Source organism: Macaca thibetana, chromosome 14 (genome assembly GCF_024542745.1).
Source record: "Macaca thibetana thibetana isolate TM-01 chromosome 14, ASM2454274v1, whole genome shotgun sequence".
Classification (NCBI taxonomy): Eukaryota; Metazoa; Chordata; class Mammalia; order Primates; family Cercopithecidae; genus Macaca; species Macaca thibetana.
The window spans coordinates 97,801,624-97,829,463 of NC_065591.1; the positions used below are offsets into that span (position 1 = coordinate 97,801,624).

Below are 27,840 nucleotides of genomic sequence, written 5' to 3' on the forward strand. Positions count from 1 at the left end.
CTTGTAGGGCACTCAATTTGCTAACCAATAAAATTGGGGAGAAGTGCATATAAAGTGATCTAAAATCTGTGACCTGAAAGGATGGAAAAGGTCATTTTTTTTAACATTTGGAATAAAGTCAGAAAAAGAAATAATAAAAAACCAGTACTAAGAATAGATATTCACAAGTGAAGACACTTTGAAGGTGAAAATTTTGTTAGAAATAGAAATAATTTACTAAATAAAGACACCGAATCATTACTATTAGCCTATGTGAGAGAGTAAACTTTTTTCAACAATTTAGATGTCTAAATAGAGGTATCGTATCTTATGCAACCTGAGTTTTTAATTATACCTAGAGAGTATTTAAATATGATATAAATATATTATGCTACGGAGATGAAAAGCTTGGGATAGTTAGCCAACTAAAGTATTTTTTTACATTATCAATTCTACTACTACATTGGTTCAGTTTTCACTTGGAGACTGTCATAGTTGATTTTCCCCAGAAGCTGACCTAAAAACAAAGACTGTGTGCAAACTGTTTGTTTGGGAGGTAAAGAACAGGCTGGAAGGGGAGTAGAGAAATGCAGTCAATGAAAGACGCATTTGTCAAGCAGATCAACATCTGAGTGACAGGGGGTTAATCCCATTTGGAATTAGTACAAACTAATTACTGGAGGAGGCTAGTGTAGAACACTTAGGAATCATGTCACTTGTGGGGCAAGGGAGTTGGATTACTTATGCGCCAACTCCTGTCAGTAATTGTATGTGGGCTGCTGGGAAGGAGGGCATTAATGCTCTGGCACTTCTAAACTCTTCCCTCTCCAAGGGCAATGTCAGCTCTGTAAACCACAGAAAACCTTGAGGCAAGGAAATTCAGGTGCTGGCAGTTGGAAGGTGAGCAAGTATGCATTGAGATGACAAAGGAACAGATTGGGCAAGACATTGATAGTATCTATCACGGTGACTGACCATAGAGACATCGGACTGTATGGCTTTACAGGACTCTGTCACCCAAAGGACCACCCTATCCCAACATCTTTCACTGAAAATCAGTCAGACTTTGCTAGGAACTTCAGAGACAGAGAGATCACTACTTTGAGAGGCAGCCATTCTCTTTATGGGAAACTCTTCTTTCTCTCTCCTTCCTCCAAAAAAGAGTTCTTCCTCATTAGAAACTTGATAAAATTTCTGACATCTCTAAATATAGAAGAAAATAAACACACACAAACACACACACACAAACACACACACACGCACATGCCCCTGCATACACATACACACACAGACCCACACACAAATGTGTATGTGCATTGGGATATCATTTCCTTTAAAATATCTGATAAGAATTTACACTACCTAGCCTCCTCCTAAATCTCATCCTACACTAAACGGCCTTAGTATTTTGGGGTCTGAAGTACTTTATTTTTCCTACCCCATTTTACATCACAGCACTGAAACTGAAGTCCTACTGTTATCTTACAAGGTTGTAGTTTAAGTCTGTTGTTTGTGTGCAAAAGCCCCTTGCCTTATATTTTTCTTTTGATAGAACTGAAGTGATACTAAAGCTTTTGTTTTTATCTGCAATAAAATATTTTAAAGCATTTTGAAAGTCAACATTTGGGGAACATTTCGGAGTCTGGAATTTCTGTAGAAAAAGAGGACTAGTGAAAGTGACAGCCCTCATGACAATAAGTTTACAACATTTATCAGTATCATGGCCCTAACACCTCTGAATATGTTGTGCCATTTTCTCCATGTCACTGAATTCTCTGGAGCATGAAAACAACTGAGAGAGAAATTTCCAGTTGACTTATAAGATCAAATTAAGAGAAAAACCAATTATTTCTATTCTAGTGTGTCATTGTATGTCTTTACTTGGAAGACCATGTTCAATAGAATGATCACAGCCTGGTAGTAATAGTTAGAAATAATATACAGCAACTTTTATAGAAAGACCCCTGAGTACCTTATAAACCATTGATATGTAAAGGATCAAAGTAAAATCTGATTGTGGATTAAAGGCCAAACTATCATTAATTTGCAAGTCTCATATTGACCTTAATATATTAGTGTTTTTAACATTTGTACCCTGATTAACTTCTTTATTCATTCCTTGAGTCAATATTTATAGACACTATAATGAATAGACACTAGTCTATTCATTCTTAAAAGTCTGCCTTGTTCTCTTAAGCAAGTGATATCACTTCTTGAAACCACTGCATTCCCCTTATTCTGCTCTGTATTTTAGCCATTTCTGTGAGTCTCATCCCCTTATGAGATAATAAACCCCCTTGTAACAGCAGCACTGACAGACTTATCTTTATAATCATTAAATCTCTTAGCCTTAATCCTATAGGTAGGAAGCACTCCATTGACATTTGTTGAACTAAAGTGAACTGAAAAGTGAAGTCAATATGGAAAAGTGTCCTGATTCATTTTCTCCAATTTCCATCAAAGACTAAGGATTTGGAAGTTGCATTCTTGAAGATTGGTATGCCATAATTTGTTAATAAAACAGTTAAAAATTACAGTGATTGTACCTGGCATTCACCTTATTAATATGCATAGGCCTGATTGCCTGATTATAGAACTTAATTATTTGACCAGCACCATGGATATTCCTAAACAACTCTCTGCTTCTTAAAAAACAAAAACAAAACAAAAACAAAAACCCGCACACAGGGGAAAAAAAGTAATGACAAGAATCAAGTAGTGACTTCTCTTAAACACATTATTTTGGTAAGGATAATCATCGTTGAGAGTGTATGATTGATCCTTTCTAACCTATTCTACAAAACTCTAAACAGACACTTGATCATTATTTTTAGTCTAGTTGCACCCTCTGTTTCTTTTAAAAATATAAAATATGCAGATTCTCTGCCCCTACAGTTTTCTGTCTTTAGGAAAGACCATAATTAATTTTGCAACCAAGTACTCACCCTGGGCATTGTTTTCGCATGACAACTAAGCCAACCACACTTGTGTGAAGACAGTGCCATTTTATATTCCTATCTTTCAACTCAAACTGTTTCTTTTCCCTATTTACATATTTTTAAAAGAGCAATTACATAGGAGATACAAGGTTTAGTCTGCACCCACACTCAACTCATTCAAATTTATTCTTTACAGAAGATATTCTTCACTTTTGTTGAGAGGATGAAAGCCATGTGAAATCACAAATGACACTTTCAGTTTTACACAATCATTTCAAAATAAGCAACACCCTATTTACAGGATACCACTCAATGGATTGTAAATCGAATTTTTTCACAAAGAAACTAAGGCAGTGAGAACTTCACAGCGTTTGTGCAGTACATTTGTTTTTTTCTCAGCCAGGATCTGGCTCAGCAGAGATACTGATGCCCCTAGCATCACCAGCCAGGTAAATAAATCTCCAGATCACTACTCCCCAAGCTCTTAGTTTCCAGAATGTTGATGCATATGGAGCTCTGCAAGACCTTTCATGCCAGGAATTTTGTCCCTGTCAGTTCCTTGTGGTATTATAAGTCCTCACCCTTTGAAAATTCATTGTTTAAGCTTTAATTTATTATAGTTTTTTGCTAAACAATCTTGAATGGACAATGAGTTCTCTATGGAGACACCCAGTGCAGAATTTTTACTGGTTCCGCATCTTTTTAACATTTACAAGAATTTGCACTTAAAATGGATTTTTAAAATAAAACTGACACATTTTTGACTGTAGTCACAAAGAAATAACAAGCTGAGAGTGTTAAGAAATAAGAGGCAGGGTGGGGACAGGGGCTTAGAGAGAGTGCAAAAAGGCTTAAATAGCCACACCAGAAAAACATATAGTGAATCAGCAAGAGATAAATAATGGATTGCTGAGTGGCAACAACCCCTGCTGAAGCCAAATAGCAGGAATCTGTAGTAGACTCCATAATAGAATATGCCATTTCCTGGCTGAGTACCATCAAGCATCCTCCTGATAATTATCTTTTGCACAAGCTAGACTGGAGATTCCCAGAGAATAAGATGGCTCCATCCTGCTCCACCTATGTTAAATTACTCAAGTCTAGATTGCCCAATATGACACCTAATTCAGCTATTTCACAAACCGAGCTTTCTCCACAATCTCATCTATTTGCTGCTTGTCCTCATCTTCATGGAAAGATTCTCAAGGAAAGTTCTATTTTAGATAAATTGTGGACTAGGTAAATCTGGCAATATAAAACATGGAGAAAGGTTATATAAAATATTATAAATGTGTAGCTGAACTTCCAAGAAAGTAAAGAAAATCTTCAGCGCCCAAAAATGACAGGCAGCTGTGATGAAGGAAATTGCCAGATTGGGTAGGCTAATTGGGCATTTAATGCTTTCCCAAGAACAGAAGCTTTGTGTTCAGTCAAGTCAATACATAAAGCCAGACCATTGAAGGCCAACAGCCCAATAAAAGGGTATAGTTGAAAAAATTCTGTCACCTGTACAGAGTCAACTAAGTGTTTTCTGCCTTGGCCTAGGCTTAGTGTAGTGAGGAAAGTATCTTCCTTCAGAATTTGTCATTACAGCCTTGTTCTTGAGACAGATTGAATTTTGAATTTATACCACACACTGTGGTCTGGGAATCTAGAAGCTGAGAACTTATCATAAAACTGGCCCCAGGCCAGTGATACCAATGTTGCAGTATCTATTAGAAGCAAACAGAAAACATCTTTGGAGGGTGATTTTAAGAGAGATTGGCAGTGAATTTCCCAGGATGGTTAAATGGCAATCAACCCTCATAGTCAGGAAGTACAACAAATCCTAAACAATATGAACAGAAATTAAAAAGTAAAAATCTAAGCAACTTGTACTGAAACTGGAGAACATTTAAAACAGAAAGAAAGTCTTGAATGTAATCAAAACAAAAACATAAGATGAGAAGAAATTTTATTTCACCAATAGCCATGTATACAAAACTCTTTTCCAGCACAATTCATATGTTCTGATTTTATTTATTTTATTTTATTTCTTATTTGTGTGGGCACATAGTAGTATATGTATTTATGGGGTCCATGAGATGTTTTGATACAGGCATGCAATGAGTAATAATCACATTATGGAAAATGAGGTAGCCATCCCCTCAAGCATTTATCCTTTGTGTTATAAACAATCCAATTACACCCTTTTAGTTATTTTTAAAATGTATAATTAAGTTATTATTGACTATAGTCACCCTGTTGTGCTATAAAATAGTATGTCTTATTCATTCTTTCCAGCTATTTTTTTCTGTGTCCATTAACCATTCGCACCTCCCTCCCACCCCCACTACCCTTCCCAGCCTCTGATAACCATTTTTCTACTCTCTATGTCCATCACATATTCTGATTTTAAAAGGGTTTTCCTATATTTTGTACAAAAGTCACTCAATTACACCGAATTGCTTGTATGGGATATTAAAATGCTTAAAATAATTTAATTTTTGTCTTTGACAATGAACATACATGAAAATTGTGGCTTTCACTGTTATCATTGACGACACCAGTGAAGTTACAAAGCTGCTCATTAGTAACTGAAATTAGATTTTCTCTTGTTGAAGGAATTTTCAGTTTTTCAGAGAATGAGAGTTGTAATCTCTAATGCAAAAATAAAACTGAACTATTAAAAGATCTCTAGTATTTTTTAAAAGATGTTTGAGTTTCTAATTTCCTAAACATTTCTGAAAACATTCTCAGAAAAAAAAAAAAAATCCAACAGAGAGAAAACCTTTTTGATATTTTTTTTTTCTTTTTGTAATTATAAGAAAACACTACTGTATTTATATACAGGTGAGAATTCACTGAATATTTTCTGGCATCAGAGATGTCTATAAATAGATTGTGCCTTAGAAAAACCTTGCTTGCTACTCAACCTACTCAGAGATGATTATTCTTACCCTATGAAGACACCGAGCAGCCTATCTTCTGTTTTTATAAATTATCAATAAGTGAAGTACGTCTAAATACTTCGGATGAAAATCATGTTAAGTTTCTACGTTGATGCATTCTCATGAGAAACATACGTAAATGTTGGTTCATAGCATTGTCATTCTTTTTAAGGAGATTATAACATTTCCTGAACGAGGTTGATAGAATGTGATTTAAATAAAAGTGGTACTTTTCACCACTTATTTTGAATATGGCTTATCAATTCTTCTAACTAGAATACGTGACTTTTATTTTTTAAAAACCTATCATTTTCCCATGATGATTCTACATGGAATTATGCTAAAATAGTTAATATTTTTAAATAATATTTCAGTGAGTTAAAATTCATTTTTCTCTTTTTTTCTTATATCTTCACAGATTGTAAGTGTTGGAAAGCATGTTAAAGGCTACCATTATATCATTGCAAACTTGGTAAGAACTTCTTATTTTCTACTTTTCGTAAGAATTGCTCAAGCACACAAGATTATTTTAACTGTGCCTTAAAATAATGCTTCAATAAATAGACTACATTACTTACTAAGCTTTTAATAACACATGTGATATTTTATTATAATGATTATTAAATTTCATAAGTAGAATTCAATATAATTTTATGCAGATTAGCTTGGTATCTGCTAAAGAGACCTTTAAAAGAAATAATAATGGTTATTTTGCTACGATACCACTTGTCAAATTAAATAATTTTCTCTGTCTAAATGATAAATGCTACTTTATAGATAAAGATAGCCAATATTTGGATATTACAAGAATGATCTAAACTAACAGCTATGTTCTCTAATTTTAAGAATAACTGTATATAATGGCTATATAAGCAAATCTTTTAAATGAGAGTAATGCAAATTTTTAAAAATTATGTCAACTTTTCACATGTCATATACAAATGGCTAACAAGCAAGGCACATTCATTTTTATGAAATTCTTAAAGGCCTGAGAGAAATCCTTTTAGATATCTTGGCAAGGCTCATTGAATACGTCTTGTTAACCATGCAGTGTAGGAGGTAGATTGTACATGGAGCGGTCCATCCTCTCTTGCTTTATTATAAAGGACCATTTGCCCTAAGGGCCTGATTCCCAAAGTGATTTACACTGGAGAAGTTAAGGATGTTTTCTCCTCTTTCCATTTTTATGACACTTTTTTTTTTTTTTTTTTGAGACGGAGTCTTGCTCTGTCGCCCAGGCTGTAGTGCAGTGGCGCAATCTCAGCCCACTGCAAGCTGCGCCTCCCAGGTTCAAGCCATTCTCCTGCCTCAGCCTCCCAGAGTAGCTGGGACTACAGACACCTGCCACCACGCCCGGCTAATTTTTTGTATTTTTAGTAGAGACGGGGTTTCACCATGTTAGCCAGGATGGTCTCGATCTCCTGACCTCGTGATACTCCCGCCTCAGCCTCCCAAAGTCCTGGGATTACAGGCATGAGCCACTGCGTCCAGCCCTTTTTATTTTTTATGACTATCTTGCGCTTAAACAGGAAAGAAACTGAAGGATGCAAAAGAGATTCAGATCTACCCATTCTTTCCCTATGGCAAGTGGACTGTCCCACTTTGAGACAGGAGTTTTCAGTCTTTAGTGAACTGGGTTTGGTTGTGGATCTGAGATATTAAAATACAGCAATATACGGTGAACCATTATTATATTGTGCTTCTTAGATAAAGTATAATCTTGCGACTTAATGGATTATCATGAAAATACTGAGAAATTTTGACTTATCTTTTTCATTGTTTTTAGTAGGCCATTTTAGTAGAGTGTTTCACTATTTTTTATAAAAATATAAAATTTAAGACAAATGTATTCTGATATTAATTACTATAAGATAAAAAACTTAGGATTATGAGATATCTGTAAGTACAGTAAATTGTACAATGAGACTCTAATGACTTTTATAGCAAATAGGAGGTTTTGTCATCTATTCTTACAAACAATAGAATTGAGGGGAAAAAAATCAATATGTAGACTATCATTCCAGAAATGAGTTGTTGACATGGGCAGTTAAAATAAATAAATCAGTACAAGATGGAATGAATTAATATTTGTAACACTCCAAAGGATATCATAAACAGCCCTGGGAGATGGCAGTGTATTTAAGTTATCTAGAGTTCCAGTATATGAAGTAGAAAACCATTTTTGTTTGCAGTAGGGACTAGAACCATCACTTTCACTAAAAATCAGCAAGTTTTATTATATGTGGTTGATATCTTTGTAATACATGATCAGATCAGTGACTGCCATGGACATACATTATAATATAGTGTATTAATATGGATTAGATTGACTTATTCATTTGTCCCTAAAGGACTCTTACTTATAACACTAGAGTAGTTTTTATTTCATTGAGCCAATCAACAACTATTTTTGAGAGCTATGTGCATAAGATTCTCAAATGTGAAGTTAATCCAGAATCAAAATGAAAGATGACATCAACATCATACTTAAGGTTGAAAGACTGAATGATTTTCCCCTAAAATCAGGAACAAGATAAGAGTGTCCCCTCTCACCACTTCCATTGAACACTGTATTGAAGGTTCTATTACAGATATTTAGGTAAAATAAATAAATAAAAGGCATCCAGATTGAAAAGAAAGAAGATTATATGTATATAAAAATACTAAGGAATCAAAATATATTTGTAGAACTAATAAGTTCCGCAGGGTTGTAGAATGCAAGGTGAATATAACAGTTTGTTGTATGTCTATATATTAGCAATATATATTCTAAAAATTAAACCAAGAAAACATTTCATTGATAATTTACAATTACAATTTACAATTAATGGAGAACTGTTAGACTTAAACCAACTCATCAAGGGTGATTTAACAGTATTAGTAAAAACTGATGTCTACAATAACAATTCTTACTTGTGATTGGGTGGTTACAAATATTCTGGAATATTTAAAATATTCTATAGTCACAATGTAGAATATAAAAGCAGAAGGTATGAAGTCCAACCCATATTTACCAAAAAAAGAAGAATGAAATTTAGCAGACATCAATATGTGATGCATGAAATTGGGTCATGAATTCACAAACATGCATTTTTGTAAAAGTCAAGGACCTCCCTTATTTGAACAATGAGATCACTTGGACTCGGGAAGGGGAACATCATACACCGGGGCCTATCATGGGGAGGGGGGAGGGGGGAGGGATTGCATTGGGAGTTATACCTGATGTAAATGACGAGTTGATGGGTGCAGCACGCCAACATGGCACAAGTATACATATGTAACAAACCTGCACGTTATCCACATGTACCCTAGAACTTAAAGTACAATAATAATAATAATAATAATAATAAAAACAAGGTTAACTCTCTGGAGAAACTGAGTTTAAATATAGGTGTTCTTTAGATTCTTTAAAAATGATAATCTTTTAAACCAAGAAACAAAGTAAGGAATGTCACCAAAACACTGGCTTCCTAATGGTCTTTAAATTCTTTGGCTGAAATGCAGAAAGCAGATTTCACGTACTTAAACAAAATAATAGGCAATTTATTTGTAAATAAGGATACAAATAGGTTGTGAATGCTCTCTGGCATTATTTTAAATTGTCTTGTCATTATAAGTTGAACTTTTCTTCTTCAATTAACAGCCATTCAATCTCCTTCATCATTCTATCCTGATAAAATGAGAATACATTTATGTATTCTATGCCCCTCTGATCTTAGCTTTTGGAGCTATTGCAGTGTGCTGGCGTCTCACCTCCAACCAGGCCAAAAAAAGTAGAAATCCTTTCCCTTAATACTCAAGCCTGAACCTGCAGAAGGTCCAAGAGGGTCCACAGGGAGCTAACATCATCTGAATAGTATGAGCTATGCCTGATATCTAATTGAATGGGCATGCCCTGCCCTGATTCTTGAAATTTTTCTGTGTTTATCTCTGCCACTATATTTAACAATTGGATATTAAGTGTGAGTAAAACTTGTTAGAAATGAAAGATTGCTGCTATTCTTTTTTCTTTTCTATGTCCTATATGGGATTTGTATGTGGGTGCATGTATGTTTTATTAAACCCATCATCTAGAGGTACTGGTGAAAGCGTATTATATCGCAATAGATTAAATTCTGTTCCAAAAATTTCCCAGAGAAGTAGAGGCAGGAAACCCTTATCTGTCAGTTGGTTTATCCTAGTCTGTTTCTTAGAGATTCATGTAAGAAAATTGCTTCCCTACTTTGCCCCTAGACTTACTCTTTCCTAGTTCTTCTTTCATTTAGCTGCCGGTTATTTTTTAAAGACAAGTATGATGATATTGTTTGCTTAAATTTTTTATTGGCCTCAGGCTGCAAATGCAGTAAAAGACATCATATTTTTCATGACCTGATTCCCCATGGGTTTTCCAAACTTACTTGCTAATACGTGTCTCACTTCTCCTCAGAGTTTGAATGTCTCTCCAAATGACATATTGTGCCAACTCTGAGTCATTGCCCCAGTTTTTACCACCATCTTCCAGAGTAAGCATTCAAAACCTAAGCACTGCTCTACTTAAATATTTTAGGAAAAAGGATTTGCACTCTTGAACTTAATGCACAAAGCCCTTTAAGATTTTGTCCCTACTTGACCCCAGTCTTTCCCACTCCACCCCACAACTATCCCTTCTTCAGATCAAACTAATTCCCAGGCACCTAATGCAGCTTTCCTTTTCCCAGCTTTGTTTAGGTTGTTATCTCTATCAGGAGGTGTTTACCCCATCCAATCCCAGTCAGTGGTTACAGTCACTTCTGGAAAGCTATCCCTAAATATCCACTTTGATAGTCTCTTCTCTGGGTTCTCAGACTACCCTGAGTACCTGTGTACTCATAGTATAGAACTTATTCTTGTTTTTTCATTTATCAAATTATGATTTTATACCCCCTCTGTACCAGGTACTGTCCAACATCCCATGGCACAACTGCAAATAAAACATTAGCACACTGCAAGTTCACTGAAGGCAGGAATAATGTCTCTTTCTTTAACCTTATAAAAGAGTCCTTATCCCTATTCTTTATCTGTTGAACTCCTGCTTATCCTCTAGCACCCAGTTTATGTTATTGTAATTGTTTTTGTTATTATAATTGCTTTAATTTGGCCTTAAAAAAGATTTTTGATAGAAAAATGAGGTTCAGTGTAATTTAGCCAGGATCTCACAGATCTGAATTCTCAAAGAAAAGTTTGAAGCTCTGGCCTGTCTGATTGCAAAGAATAAATACACAAATAAATAAACAACTTAGGGAATAATGCCACCAAGTGACCATTTACTTAAGCATCTCCCACAGCACCCATCGGGGGACCTAGCATTAAACACATTGCTCTGTATTGATATTCACTCCTCTAGCAGTCAAATAATTTAAATATGGCTACCAATAGCAACAAGGAACAGTTGACATTTGTCCCATTTGCAAGACAAATTCTTAGAATCTTGTTCTCATTTAGATTTTTTTATTTTATAAAGTATTATTTAATTTACATCTAGGAGAACACCTGGCTCAATCATTAAAAAGATATAAAATTACAAAATGTTCTGGATATATATAATGAAAGATGAACTGAACCTGTTTCTTACCTATCCTCCACCATCTCACACACATACACCATTCAGGCCTCATTCAGAACATAAAGGAAATTAAACATTAGGATACAGAAAGCAAAGTGACTTGTTTACATTTAGGTGTTTGGTTAGTTTCAGAATGGAGAGTAGACATGCTTCCCAGAATTTGCAGTCTAGCACGTTTTTATTGAAGTGTAGTGACCCTAGTTAAGATTCCATCAACTTGGCGACATTGTTTTACTTTTGCACTTCCCGTTTTTTAACTTTTCTGCATTAAGCATGTCTGACTCTACCATCTATCTACATGCACATGGAAAGTACATACTTTAAGTCAATTTCTTAACTAACCAATTTTTACAACATGGTAAGGGAGCAATTTCCCCCATTCTATTTGACGTTCCTTCCATTAATTGCACCGCAGCTATCTCATATGATTTAGTCAACCTATGAACCTGAAATGCAAAATACAGCAGAAATGTTACCTAAATTAAGTAAAACTTAAAGATTGAGCATTTATTAAACAGTGATAAGATGATAGACTTGTAAATTTACATAGTCATCAGGATATCTGATACCTATAATTTTAAACATTTTATTTTCCCCCAAAAGATGTATGAACTACAAATAGAAATTAAAGAAAAACCAAGTTGGATGTTACTCTAGAGAGGGGTAATTAACCATTGTGAAATCCAAGCAAAGTAGTAGCCCATTTTAACAAATAGAAAGCCTTTCCCTTCATCTCCCCCTGCCCTCAGGGACATTATTTACTTAGTCACTTAACTACTGATTTCCTCCTGACTATGGAGTGAATAATTTTATTACAATGTTGCCCAGGAACTCTCAGTTCCACTATATTCTTCGGATAGAAACTGAAATCAAAATGGCCACTAAAATAAATGTTTCTGAGAAAACTGCTTCACAGTCTAGATCCTATCAATTTTCTATATGAAATTGTAAGAAAATATATGAAAGGAAAAATATTGCCTGTGCGCAAAACAGACATAGCTGAAATTAACTGAGTCACCCACCATTCATTCAAAGCATAACTGAAAAGGGTTTATAATCAGACATGGCAATTTTTTCCTTTACCTTCAGCATAAGAACAGGATGGACTCTGAGAAATGTGAACTATTATTTATCAGCCAGACTTTACATCAGATGATTTTTCTGAAGGCTGCAGCTTTGCCTCTTTATCCTGCAGCTGTGGATAACGCTATGAAAGAAGGTTTGGCAGACCTTCTATTTCAGCCATGGTTGAAAGAAAATAATAATGTCGTCAATTAGCAGCTAATGCAATAGTTGAATTACTGTGGCTTTTAGAAAACATTGGAATCATTTGCCTGCCTGTGGGTCTGCCCTATACTCTGATAGAAGCAAACAAATGTTCAACTGACATTTTACTAGCTGGAGATTGATGGACAGTGTTTTTCCCATTTCAGAAACATAGGCTTACTTTCTGGTGTCTAGCTTCTTTATCAACAAAATGAGAATGTAACTGATGAACTGTCAAATTAGCGGGCATATAATAGGCATGAAATAAATATTTGTTGAGTGACTTAATTGATAATAGTGATCATTTACTGAATTCAAACCAGATGTGCTGGATATCATAGCATTCTCATTCTCATTTTGAATGTGGAAGGTATAAGGTTAGAAAGTAACAGAAGTGGAATTCAAAGTGTGGGCTTTTCCAGGGGTTACAGTATCACACTGCCTTTCCTATAGATACTATGATAATAAAATTTAAAACACCTCTGTGTAAGAATATGCAGGAGTATAAAGTGAAAAAGACAAACTCAAGAGGTGGTTTGTATGACTGAAATCTTAGCTCTACCATACATTTGCTGGATGGCTTCGAATAGTTTTTCTTCACCCCCCGAGCCTGTTTTCATATCTATAGGATAAGGCTAATAATAGGATCTATCTCATAACCTTGTTATGAAAACTAAACTAGATCCATAATCTGTGTAATGTGCTTAGCACAATACCTGGCATATAATAAGATCAGCATATAATAGCTGTTAGCTCATATACCTGGGCCTCTTTGACAGCAATTTTGCTCAGTTGCCAGTAGACTGATATATTTTTTCTTAGATAGCCAAACAGCAATGCATATATGTTGGTTGGGAAGACAATCTACTTCATTATAAAAGAAAAAGAGGAGGAGAAGGAGGAGGAAGGGGGGGAGGGAAGAGGAAAGGAAAGAAACAATCTGAAGACTCCAAAACCATAGCTAAGGTGCATTCAGAAAGACAAGCAACTCCAAGTCCTCATTACTTCTTACTCTAACTGCAGGATTATTGCTACACATTTTATTCCCACCAAAAAATGGACAAAACACTTTCCCTTCATTCTCTCAGCAAATTGAAGCATATTCATATTTTCAAAAGAACCTTTACTAAATACTAAGAGAAAACAAAAAGAAAGCAATTACAAAAGCTACAAGTTTCATGCGTGTGTGTGTGTGTGTGTGTGTGTGTGTGTGTGTGTGTGTGATTTACTTTTCTCTGAGCTAATACCTATGGCTTCATTCATTCACTTCCTTAATATGCTTTTTGTTCTCTTCTTGCTATTGTCTGGTTTACACTTTGTAGGGAGTCAGGTATAAAACAAAGATGATAAATGAGTAGATAATATAGATGGAAGATAGATAAATGACAGATAATTGGTAGACAGGTGATGGATAATAGATAGATGATAGATAATGGACAGATATAGATACATACATACATACACGGATAGATAAATAATAGAAAATGTGTAGACAATAGATATGATAGATGAGACGGAAGGAAGGAGGGAGGGATAGAGAGAGAGAAAAACAAACAAACAAACAAACAAATAAATAAATAAATAATTGTCCAGATTTTTGAATCCTTTACAACTACCTCTAGGCAAGAAGGGATAGCATCCTTACCTCCCCGCTTCTTCGCTCCATCTGGTGGTCACCATCTTTTTTCCTGCCACACAGAAGTCCATGAATGGCCTATCTTGCTTTCGTCCCTTGGACTACCATTTCTCAGGACACTAAGTCTGATTCCATGACTTTGCTATTGTGAATACTGCTGCAATAAACATATGAGTGCTGGTGTCTTTTTGACAAAATGATTTATTTCCCCTTGGGTATATACCTAGTGGTGGGATTGCTAGGTCAAATGTTAGTTCTATTTTTAGTTCTTTGAGAAATCTCCATCCTGTTTTCCATAGGGGTTGTACTAATTCAAATTCTCACCAACAGTTGCAGTTTTTCTGTTTTCCCTTTTCTCCGCATCCTCACCAGCATCTGTTATTTTTTGAGTTTTAAATAATAGCCATTCTGACTGGTGTGAGATGGCATTTCATTGTGGTTTTAATTTTTTCTCTGATGTTAGTGATGTTGAGCATTTTTTCACGTTTGCTGGCTATTTGTATGTTGTCTTTTGGGAAGTATATGTTCATGCCCTTTGCTTTTTTTTAAATGAGGTTATTTGGTTTTTATTTGTTGATTTAAGTTCCTTATAGATTCTGAGTATTAGTACTTTGTCAGATGCATAGTTTGCAAATATTTTCTCTCATTCTGTAGGTTGGCTATTTACTCTGTTGATTGTTTCTTTTGCTGTGCACAAGCTCTTTAGTTTAATTAGGTCCCATTAGTCTATTTTTGTTTTTTTATTTGCTTTTGAGGTCCTAGTCATAAATTCTTTGTCTAGGCCAATATCCAGAAGAGTTTTTCCCAGGTTTTCTTGTAGGATTTTTGTATTTTCACATCTTATGTGGTCTTTAATCTATCTTAATTTTTGTATATGGTGAAAAGTAGGAGTCCAGTCTTCTGCATAGGGCCAGTCAGTTTCCCCAACATTATTTATTGAATAGAGTATCCTTTCCCCTTGTTTATTTTTCTTAACATTGTCAAAGATCAGTTGGTTGTAGGTATGTGACTTTATTTCTGGTTTCTTTATTGTGTTCCATTGATCTATGTGTCTATTTTTGTACAAAAACCATGCTGTTATGGTTACTATAGCCTTATAGTATAGTCTTAAGTCAGATAATGTGATGCCTCTGGCTTTGTTCTTTTTGCTTAAGATGGCTTTGGCTATTCAAGCTTTTTATTAGTTCCATATGAATATTAGAATTGTTCTTTCTAATTCTGCAAGAAATAATATTGGTAATTTGATAGGAATTGCATTGAATTTGTAGATTGTTTTGGGCAATGTAATCATTTTAATGACATTTATTCTTCCTATCCGTGAGCATGGGATGTTTTTCCATTTTTATGTGTCATCTATTATTTATTTCATCAGTGTTTGGTAGTTTTCCTTGTAGAGGTCTCTAACCTTCTTGGTTAAATGCATTCCTGGATATTGTGTGTGTGTGTGTGTGTGTGTGTGGCAATTTTAAATAAGATTGAGTTCTTGATTTGGTTCTCAGCTTCAGTGTTATTGGCTATAGAAATACAACTGATTTGGAGGCATTAATTTTGTATCTTGAAACTTTACTGCAGTTGTTTATCAGACATGGTAGTCTTCTGGAGGAGTCTTTAGGATTTTCTAGGTATACGATGATGTCATTAGTGAATAGAGATAATTTGACTTTCTCTTTTTCCTATTTGAATGCCTTTTTTTCTCTTTCCTGATTGTTCTGGCTAAGATTGGAAGTACTATGTTAAATGCAAGTCGTGAGAGTGGACATCCTTGTCTTGTTCCAGTTATTAGGAATAATGCTTCAAGCTTTTGCCCTGTCAGAATTATATTTGCTGTGGGTTTGTCATAGATGGTTTTAATTATTTTGAGATATGTTCTTTTGATGCCTAGTTTTTTGAGGATTTTTATCATGAAGGTGTGTTGCATTTTATCAAATGCTTTTTTATGTATCTGTTGGGAGGATCGTATGGTTTTTGTTTTTAATTCTGTTTATTTGGTGAATCACATTTATTGCTTTGCATATGTTAAACCATCCTTGCATCCCTGGAATAAAACCTACTTGATCACAGTGAGTTATCTTTTTGATGTGCTGCTGGATTTGGTGTGCAGTATTTTGTTGATGATTTTTATATCTGTGTTCATAAGGGATGCTGGCTTGTAGTTTTCGTTTTTGTTGTGTCCTTGCCAAATGTTGGTATCAGTATGATACTAGTTTCATAGAATGAGTTAGTGAGAAACAGGAGATTTTTTGATGCAATCATATTTATCTCCTTTATCCCCCTTTATACTTCATAAAAGGCAATCAGAGGCATTCAAGAAATACTTGATTTGGACTGAAATAAAAACATATCTTTGTCTTATTTATTGGATTTTGAATTACAGAATTTAACAGCTAAATAGATATAGTTAGATTTTCCACATCTTCTTTATCATTTTCCACATTTTTAGCCATTGCTTTATTTAAAATATTTTAATCTGTATAGGCCATTAATTTATGTTACTATTGAAGAGCTGCCATGTATAATAAACTAAATTTAACAATCTTTGTATCAATTTTTATAGGGATTCAAGGACATTTCTCTTGAGAGGTTTATACATGGTGGAGCCAATGTTACTGGATTCCAGTTGGTAGATTTTAATACACCTATGGTAATCAAACTAATGGATCGCTGGAAGAAACTAGATCAGAGAGAGTATCCAGGATCTGAGACTCCTCCAAAGGTATTTGTTTATTTTTATCTACTGTATTACTGATAGTTTCAAAATTTAAGATGGAAAGTTTATTATACGGATTTTCCAGTAAAATTTTGCCAAACATAGTATGGCATGGGAAAAAAGCATTTTGTCTTTATAACTGCCTTGCACATGCACTTAATAATTTCTAAATTTCTGTATTTAAGAGTAGAGTTGCTAGACATTAGCTCAAGCACTTTACTATTATTATTACAGTACTATACATATGAATTTTCTTGCAGAATTATATATATTTTTTAATTGCTAACTAAATACTTCAAATGTGAAAGAGCATCTGTAACTTTTCTTTCACACAGAAATCTTCATGAAGTGATTTACAATGAGTAGGCAAATTAGGAAATTAGCAGAAATGTAAAATATACAAGCTTCTGCAAAAGTTCTCTTTCTAATTAACAGTGAAAAATCTGGTTGTTTTCATTGTTTTCTGACTGATATTGTGAAAGTATGCTATTAATATTTGCTCAGAAAAGGTTGGTAAATTTCTGATCATAAGCATATTTGATCAAACTAAACAGATAGATGACTTTCTTAGACCTCATGTTAAATTATGGCATAATGTTTCTTAAACTCCAACTTAGTGGTTTGAGCCCCTACCTAATAAGGCACCATCATCAACATTTGTTAATCTATTACTAACAGTGTATTCCAGTAAAAAGTTTTATATGTAATTTGGAAATTCAAGCCTAGGAAAAACACGATCTAAGGCTAAAAGGTCTTAGCTCTGCTTCTATTTTCTAATTATAATATTTCATAGTGGCTATGTTAATTTCTTCTCAGAAATACTGGAATTTTGCCAGCTCAGCATACCATCTTCACTGCCTTATAAAATCACAGAATTTCAAAACAGAACATTAAATGGATGTCCACTATGTGTCAAGCACGGTTGTCCAATCCTTTGATTTTACAGATAAATACATGCAAATTATTAAATTGATATGTTAGTTGGCAGTCCTTGAGTCAGGGACCAGATTCATGGGATACACAGGATATAATTATTTTAATGTCTCCTATTTGATTATATCCAACTAGACTCGTCTATGCTATAGCTTTGGCCTCTGTTATATAATCGTCTCATCATTCACAACTCTTGGCATGATGCTAGGCATTCAGCAGCCATTTAATAAATAAATGCAGTACAATTAATTCTCATTATTCACAGTAGTTATATTCTATAAAGTCTCTTTAAATACTGAATAAGTAAATATAGAACTATTGCTCCCAGGGGTAATATAGGGTTAAGTTCTGCTAGCCTCTGGTTACAAACTTCTTGTCAACTATTCAGTACATAACCTTGTTTTATGGGTGTTTCTGTTTAAAGAAACCTTATTTAATGTATTGTTGGTTCATGGACATTGAACTCCTGGCCAACTGCACTGTGGCTCATGCCTGAATGAAGCTTATTTAACATGCACATTTTCTCCATAAGGCACATCACGGCCTCCTTGCACTTGGGAACACTAAACAGCATGTCAACACTATGCTTTTGGGCCATGTTAAACAGTGAAATCATCAGCAAAAAGCACAAAACTGCAGAAAACATGGCACTAAATAGAACACAAAAAGGACACTTGTTTACAGTACGAGAGTAGAAACAAGGAAACAGTGTTTCCTTGTGCTGCCACAGCTGGGACCTTGTGTGTTAGTTACTCAAATTTTTCACCACTCTATACAGTTCCACAAATAACCACAAAAGTGTCATAAGTATCGATCTAAGAGTCGCAAATAAATATTAGCAAGGAGGAAAATTTGAAAATTTAGAATCCACAAATAATGAGGATTGATTATAATTAATTAAATTGTACTCTTAAGTGTTCGATTTTTCAACCAAGATTAAAAGCATGACTTCTGATCTTGTCACTTCCCTGCTTTAAAAAAATCTCCTGGAATCAAGGTCTTCCATTTTATAGGCCAATCAAGACTTTACAGTTGCATGAACCTCTACCCCCTTTCTGATGCTCCAGCTAATGTGAGCTGCCCCTGCATTTCCTCACCCTTTATCACTCCCTGTGCACATGCTTTTACCTCAAAAGTCCTCCACCACCATGTCTACCTGTCGAAATCCAACCACCTTCTAAGGCTTTATCTCAAATTCCACTTTCCCTATGAAATCTTTTTTTTTTTTTGGTAAATGTGATTCCTTCCTGCCTGTACTCTCCATAGTATTTCATTGGGCAGTTCGCATCAGGGATTTAATATAATTATTTGCACACTTACTGTTTCACTCCTATAAACTCTCTGGGGCAGTAACCATCAAATACTCATCTTTGTAGTCTTCATGATTCCTAGCTAGAGTCTGGTACATTTTTCAAAGAGCTCTCAGATATGATATGAAATTTCATCCTCATAATAACCATAATAGAGAGTCACTATTATCTTGTTTCATTTCATTTTGCTCTGTTTTATACTCTATAGCCAAGAAAATGTGCTTCACATTCCCATAAACCTATGAGTCACAGAATTAAAATTCATCCCAGTTCTTTCTTCTCTAATCCCATACTTTTTCTACTGCACCATGATTCTGCCCAATTCTGTCTTGTTATCTATAAATCTTAGTAAATGAAATCATTTCATCATTCTAATCACTTATAGAGCAGTAAATAACTATAGGGCACTATTTACCCTGCCTAAAAATGAAATGATTAGTAAGAATTTTCTAGGTGCCACCTAGAAGTTATCTGCCCGTAATTGTGGTTCCCTGGATTGTAGCACAGTGAGACACATAGAAAAGAATTACATCCTTTGAAAAGGTAAAACTGATTTAAACTACTGCTTCTTTCCATCTGTCAGCTCTATGACCTGTCAAATCCCAGGTCTTTGCCACTCTGGCTGAATGTCTCCTTTACTCTCACCACTCTGTGTGATACCTGCTCTTTTTTCTGGTTCACATATTTCATAAAAATGAATGCACTTTTTAAAACACAGCAAGTGTGTTTGCTTTTTGGTGCCATCTCTTCTCAGCTTCTTTCTTCCTCTTGAAAAAGCAACAATATTTTTATTTTTTCCTCCTTTGGTCCTCAAGTACTAGCATTGCACTTTTCTCTTGCCCTTTGCGACTTAAGCAAGATTCATTTTATTTCTCATTGTTATTTTCTTGCCTTAACAAAAAAAGATGATTTGATGACTTTCTCTATTCAAAGATGTGTTGGGTCAGGCAGGGGAGGAGGCACATTCATTTTTGGTGTAGTACCTTGCTTAAACACCTTAGTTTTTCTCAGCTACCCCATCCCAATAATTGTGAAGGGCATGTCTCTTCATGAGACAGACAAGCATGTGTCTCCAGAAGCTTGTTTTGTCAAGTCCTGGAGGAATATATAGGAAATTTACATGGTTCTTTTAAATCCTTCTAATACAAGAGTTATATCCTATACTATTGAACAGTTCTTTGTTAGAATTAATGCTCCTTATTTTATCCATGTTTTAGTTTTTCTCTTCCCTGTAATGGTGGCTGCTGTGTCTCATGCCCATGTTGCCTAAGTTTACTTTCTTTTCTTTTATTTTTTTCTGAGACAGGCTCTTTCTCTGTCACTCTGGCTGGAGTGCAGTGACACGATCACAGCTCACTGTAGCCTTGACTTCCTGGGCTCAAGCAATCCTCCTCCCACCTCAGCCTCCCAAGTAGCTGGGACTACAGGTGCACACAACCACGTCTGGCTAATGATTTGCGGTTTTTGTAGGGATGGGGTTTGGCCATGTTGCCCAAGCTGCTCTCGAACTCCTAGACTCAAGTAATCCACCCACCTCAACTTCCCAAACTGCTAGGATTACAGGTGCGAGCCACCATGCCCGGCCCTAAGTTTACTTTCTACAAATGGAATTTCAAATGATTTTTCTTCATTTGAAAGCACAAAATCAAGGGGATCATCCTCCACTTCCTACAGCACAAACCTACTGCTCATACAGGCATAGAAGGTGTTAATTATAAGGAACTGACCATATGGAATTTCTAAAGGAGACAATGTAGTTTTTGTCATGATAAGTAGTTAGTAGTTGACACTATTTAGCACAGTGACTAGTACATACACATTTGCTGAATAAGTAGATCTGTCATGCTTCCAGAAAATTGTGCCCCATTTCCATGTGTTCAGGAATTTTCCAATAAATGTCTGCCAAAAGCGATCCCATGTTGATTTATTTTTATATTTAGAAAATTACATTTTTATCTCAACCTTTCCTCACTTTTTCTCCTAACCTTAATAATCTTTTCTCAGAGGTGGAGGGGAGCTCACTCTTTTCTCAGACAGAAGCAGATGGTCTATCCTTCACATCTCCACTTTGATCCCAGGTTATATCGAAAACTTAACAAAATGACTTTGCCTTCCTGTGCACCTTCATTGGGTGTAGTGTGGCAATATTCATTCCTATTTAGCACAGTCACTGATGCATACACATTTGTTGAATAAGTAGATGTTATTTCTGGCATCATATTTCTGAATAACAATAAACAATTCCACTCATTCTTCTGGGAGAATAAACAAAGATATATACTTCAAGTCCATGAACTTATATTAAATCTCAGGGAACCTTGCTAGGCATTTTAGAGGAGGAAAAGATTAAGAGGCCCAGCCCTCCTGGGGCTCAAGCACAGAAACTGACTACAAGGCAGATTACACAGCTGCATTAGCCTTTGATACGTTACCTATTTGTACTGGTACACAACAGAAAGACCTTGCCTAGGGATCTTTCTTCTACCAACTGATGGAAAACTGTTTTATTAGAATTTCTATTTTTCAGAATGGTTTTTCTCCTTTTTGAGTCAGGATGATAAGATCTGGTATACAGGCTTTATATTAAAGCAAGAATAGAAATTTCTGAAGCTAGAGTCAATTAATTATCAGTAATTTAACCATCCTTCAGATAGAATAGTGCTTTATGTCATAAACTTACAAAGACCCCAGACCATTTCTAGCACTCGATAAGATTTTAACATTTACCATTATATTCATTTTCATTTGGTTAGTACACCTCTGCTCTGACTTATGATGGAGTCCTTGTGATGGCTGAAACTTTCCGAAGTCTTAGGAGGCAGAAAATTGATATCTCAAGGAGAGGAAATGCTGGGGATTGTCTAGCAAATCCCGCTGCTCCATGGGGCCAGGGAATTGACATGGAGAGGACACTCAAACAGGTAACTCACAATTTTATTTAAGTTCAATTCATTTCATGGTCTTCTTTTAGTTGAATGTTCAAAAAACAGACTAATTTATCCAAGCACAAATACATATTACAATTGCTACTCAAATATATCAAGCCATCATTTTTGGGACATTTCTAGATAAAATACAAGGTAGAATTTTGCTGTTTACATTTTATGTGGATGCATAGTCAGGATAAGCTAGCTTAAGTTTCTGTAATAACCCAAATCTCAGTGACTTAAAACAACAAAGGAGCTTTGCTTACTCAGACATATGCTAGATTAGCAGGGGCACTTGGCTAATTGTAGTCACTTGAGGACATAGACTGGCAGAGCAGTTACCATCTTGAATTCTGCAAAGGGAAATGGATAGTTGGGGGCACATTTCAAACTGGCAATTAAATTCTGTGGCTTAATAATATCACCTGTCCTGCCTATTTACAACTCACATGTCAGAAAGAGTCACATGGGCCTAGCTAACCACAAGGTTAGCTAGGGTTCAGGAAGTATAAGCCACTTCCTGAACCACAAGGGGTTCAGGAAGTATAAGTCCACCTGGGTCCCAGGACATTCCAGAACCAGAAATAATGACTACCTCTGGAGATCTTCAAATTGCTTTGTAACTTTGGATTAAGTAGTCAGTTTATTTCAGTCTTTTATAATTACACCAACACTATTTGTTCAAATAATTAAGGTAATATATACATATTTAATGTTACATTTTAAATGTTCTGAAATGTCACAGGTTCAAAACATAGGTAAAAGCAAATTAAAAGGGAATTTGGAATAAAATATATTTCAATACTTTCAAAAATGTCTTTATATGTTTTTGCTTCTTATATCTTAATTTTAATATTAGCAAGGTGAGAATATGATCTGGCATATGTATCAGGGTTATTTAATCCATTTTGTGGATATACAAATAAAACTGAAAAGTAACCATAAAAAAAATTGTGATTCCTATAAAAATACTTTATAATTGAGGGAGGATTCTTCTAGTAAGAATGGAAACTTTATAATATTAAAAACAAATAAAACATATTCCTCTTCCAGGGGTATAGCAAAATTGCTTATATATCCCTTTGATATTCCTCTTTCAGATTCTACCCCAATAGGTCAAATACCTAATGGCATTTCAGTTAGTTGTTTATAGTTTATAGTTCCACTTTTTTAAGTAGTTGTAAGCCCAGCAGATGAAGTTGAAATTCCTATAAGTGAAATTGCAAGTGAACACATGTGGTTTTCTTTTTCACTTAGGTTCGAATTCAAGGGCTGACAGGGAATGTTCAGTTTGACCACTATGGACGTAGAGTCAATTACACAATGGATGTGTTTGAGCTGAAAAGCACAGGACCTAGAAAGGTGAGCCACAATCAAACTGAAAAACAGAATTCTGTGTTTACTTAGTTTGTATGTAACATTTTAAAGGCATATAGAAGAAAGATGGCTGGACATTTCCCTTTTTTGTGAGTACTTACAAATACTTTAGTACTGTCTTTATAATCAATGCTGAGATAAATGTGTGTGTCATGTAATTGATATTTAGTAGTATGCCCAAGCTGAAACAAACTAATTTATACACTGTTTATATCCCTTATCCAAAATGGATGCAATATTTTGGGTGGGGTTAGCAAAAGGAATCCCACAAAACAAAATTGGCTCTGCAGAACAGAACGTGAAACAGTAAAGAGACATAAGCACCTCAAGGTAGTCATTTACGAAATTATTAGAGCAAGTACCAAAAAATTACTTCTAATGGGTGAACATATTTAGAATAGGCTGGGTGTTCTTGAAGTAATCAACTAGATAAATTTCAATGAGCAAAAGAGAAAGAAGATGGATGGCAAGATTATTGTTAGGCTGAGAGGGAAAGAAACATCTAAGTTGTTCAGGAAGGTGCTGGTGCTAGGTTCCTGGATTTGGGAAGATAATTCTGCTAGTGGTAAGATGTGAGTAGATATAGCAGCAGTGTTCCCAGCATTCAAGAGGTACTTTATACAGTGCAACCATACAGCCCCACCACAGTAATTGGTTATAAGTGTTTTGTAGCTAACTCATGTAATTTTTTTTTTTTTTTTTTTTTTTTTTTTTTTTTTTTTTTTTTTTTTTTGAGACGGAGTCTCGCTTTGTCGCCCAGGCTGGAGTGCAGTGGCCGGATCTCAGCTCACTGCAAGCTCCGCCTCCCGGGTTTACGCCATTCTCCTGCCTCAGCCTCCCGAGTAGCTGGGACTACAGGCGCCCGCCACCTCGCCCGGCTAGTTTTTTGTATTTTTAGTAGAGACGGGGTTTCACCATGTTAGCCAGGATGGTCTCGATCTCCTGACCTCGTGATCCGCCCGTCTCGGCCTCCCAAAGTGCTGGGATTACAGGCTTGAGCCACCGCGCCCGGCTCATGTAATTTTTAACATTCCTGTTATCTAGGAACTAGGATGTTCAGGGAAACAGACACTCAAGTTAACCTTATCTAAAAGCGGTATTTGGCTGTTTAAAAAAATTTCCAAAATATATTTTCATGCTTTTATGTAATAATGATAACTGCAACTTATGAAATGCCTGCTGTGTCCTAAGCACTGGACTTGGTGCTTTGCATGATTCCATCCTCATGACAAACCTATAATTTGAGTAGTAGTATTTCTCTTTTTAATAAATGACAAAATTATGGCCCAATGAGTTATCTTATCCAAAGCCCGTAAGTGAGAAAACATATTTAACTCTTAGTATTTTCTCCCTTACTGATCTACATAGGAAGAGATGATTTCCTGCTGGAGGAAAACAAATAAAGGAAGGCTGTATGGGGGGGTGGGATTTTAAATTGCCAGGATGTTAGAGTTTGGAAGGATGAAATGGAAGGGGCAACAACCTGAAGAAAGGCTTGGAGGCAGGACCGTTAAAGTTAAGGTGATACATGGAAAATAGCAAAGGCTTTCCTAATTGCATTTTGCCTCAGACTACGATATGGGTGTGCTTCTCTATCTGTGAGAAGTTTGCAGCTGCCATGAAAACCATCTCTAGATTTCCATCTTCTTAATGGCATAGCCTGTGTGGAGGCTGCCAGCTAACACATGGTAAACTGGAGCCTACCTGATCCAGATCAGGAGTGGCAGGAGATGGACAGCAGCCGGGGGGCCCAGCTGCACCTCAGGGCGGGCTTTTCTAAGGAGATTGACTGAAGCAAGGGAAGGAGACGTTAAGAAGAGCTCACTCTACAGCACACAGCCAGCAACAAAAAAGAGGCAAGCTTTAAGCAGAGATCCTCTGCTAGCTGGGGAGCAGATAGGATATTCCACAGGCCTCTGAAAATGTTAACAGGTGGACAATGCTAAATGCTAACAGGTGGACAAAGGTAAGACTGACTCACCTCCTTGCCATACACCAGACCTTGCAAAATTTGCGATTTAAACAGAATCTTTTAAAATGCAAATGACAATTACTTATTTTACAAAACTTTAAGTGCAGAACATCAAATCATTCTCTATAAGAGAAAGAATAGTGGAAAAAGAAAGCTGGTGCTAACTAGAAGTAATATGAAGTGGGCTATTCATAGTACTGAATCTTTTCATAGCCTATTGAACCATGATGGCAACAAAAATTAAGACTTTTCAAAGAGAAACTTAAGGAATAAGTTGGGAGAGTGATGAACAGTACATCTTCACACCCAGCTGACATTCATCTAAGGCTCCTAAAAGAAATAGGCAGTATAAAATGGTGTAGACTCATCTATCTTCGTTTTTCCGTGGCAATGATCAACTCGGGCATTGTGTCAGGAATATTAAACTTAAAAATGAGCTACCATGAGAGACACTATGCTGGTGAAACTAGGCAATATGTCTGAGAAGTGAACAATCATTCTTGTAAATTGAACACTTGCCAGCAAGGGAGCTATCTTTGAAAACAGATCAGAGAGTCAACCCATCAGTTTGTCTGACTTCTGCAACAGGAAAACTGATTGAGAGTCTCATTAAGCAGAAGCCACAAAGCTCTTTCTGAAGTCCCAGCTCCTAAGTATAGTGGAATCTTCTTATCACTCCAGTGACCCCCATCCAGGGCTGCAGAGGGAATGCTGCAGAGTTGCATGGTTTCAGAAATCTTTAATTGCAAAAATTTTATTTATTGAGAGCACATTATATGCCAGACACTGTAATGGAAAATTGATGTGCATTTTTTTATTCAATCCTCATGACAACCTAAAAATAAGATACATATTTTTTCTCCTATCGAAAAGTAAGATTCAAATAAACTAAGTTACCTGCTCAGAGATGCTCAGTTAGAAAGAGGTGGAGCTTCAGTAGAAACTAAAATTCCTGCAGCTCTAGAGCATCACTCAAGATCTTGACTCAGGTTTCAAGATCTTGAAACGTCATCAGTCCCATTGCCTATAGGGATTTAGGGCCGATGTGGGAATTAGGCCAGATTTTTCAGGGCAGGTCTAGTCAAAGCAGCTCTCCAAGGAACCAACTTTGAGTAGAATAGGAGTTCCTCACAGCCGCTCAGTTCCTATCTTCTCTCTGTTCTAGGCCAAGACCATCCTAAATACAGACATATTTTCTCACATATCTTAGTATAATTACATTTGCATACAAATCACCTTTAGGAGTTCAAAGAAGATTAATATTTTTCTGACATCCTTTATCAATTTAGTGATTTAAATGCTTCCATATTTTTGCTCTAGCATTACAAAATGACTTTTCACCCACTTTTTGTCTATAGGAAAAATATCCATTTCCCTGTTAAATGAAATCAGTCATGGGAAAAGTTCTTAATAAAATGCAAAATGCTATGAAGACTGGAGAGAGAAATTCCATCTTCTGTGAGGTCTGGGTGCAAACTTTAGAATCCCTTTAGGAACTGACCCCTTGTGTAGACTTAGTTCTAAATAAGCCCATGGTCCACATGAAATCTAGCGTTAATTGGTCCCATATCACAAAATATGACTTTCTCTTTTTTTTAACCAGAATTGCATGTAGATATAAGGCAAAAAATTAAAGTTTGCTTTTTATTTTAATTTTCCAGCACTTCTGAATCAAATATTTGTCTTTAAAAGGGGAATAACTGCAAACCCATGGTTTAGTTTTTAAATGCAAAATGTCAAGGTCTTGCCAATATCTAGGTACTCTCCAAAAATGTATCCCAGATCTGTGATTCTTTCTGTTATGGGACTCATTCATAAAGAAAAATTGTCTCTCCTGAAAATTGGCTGATGAGCTCTTCAGGATGGGTGCATTTTAATGGAGTGCTAAACTGTAAAACCCCTTTTCATGTCATATAACTTCATATGGAAAGGAGAGTTAACAAGAATCAACTGACTTAAGTACACATAAGAATTGAGGAGAGGGTGGGTCTCAAATATATACTTGTTTTAAATTAAAATTATCATATAATTATTAATAAATGTCAACCAGAAATTGATTCACATAGACTATTGAAAAAACTTGCTGAACTTCTAATTTTGGATCAAAATAAGAAGTGTAGCAAGCCATGTTAATAAAAAGTCTTTTTCTCCATCTGTTTTGTTATTGAATTATATATGCAACACTTGTGAATAATCTAGTGCCTCTTTCTGACATATTAATGCTTACTCTATTTTAATATGCTCATAAATACTAACATGGCAGTTGAGAAACCTGAATTAAGC

General features: G+C 35.5%; 1 protein-coding gene across 14 annotated transcripts in view; it reads left to right on the forward strand.

The window, feature by feature from the left end:
• GRIA4 (glutamate ionotropic receptor AMPA type subunit 4) overlaps positions 1-27,840 on the forward strand; it is a 373,574-nt gene that overhangs the window by 271,908 nt on the left and 73,826 nt on the right. For all 14 annotated transcript variants that reach the window (XR_007719405.1, XR_007719406.1, XM_050758797.1 and 11 more), the window contains 4 exons: positions 6,267-6,320; positions 16,886-17,044; positions 22,035-22,202; positions 23,466-23,570. Coding sequence is in view for 12 of the 14 variants with exons in the window: in XM_050758797.1 (XP_050614754.1) it covers positions 6,267-6,320; positions 16,886-17,044; positions 22,035-22,202; positions 23,466-23,570 (486 nt within the window). In the remaining 2 variants the exon portion in view is untranslated. The remainder of the gene's footprint in view (positions 1-6,266; positions 6,321-16,885; positions 17,045-22,034; positions 22,203-23,465; positions 23,571-27,840) is intronic.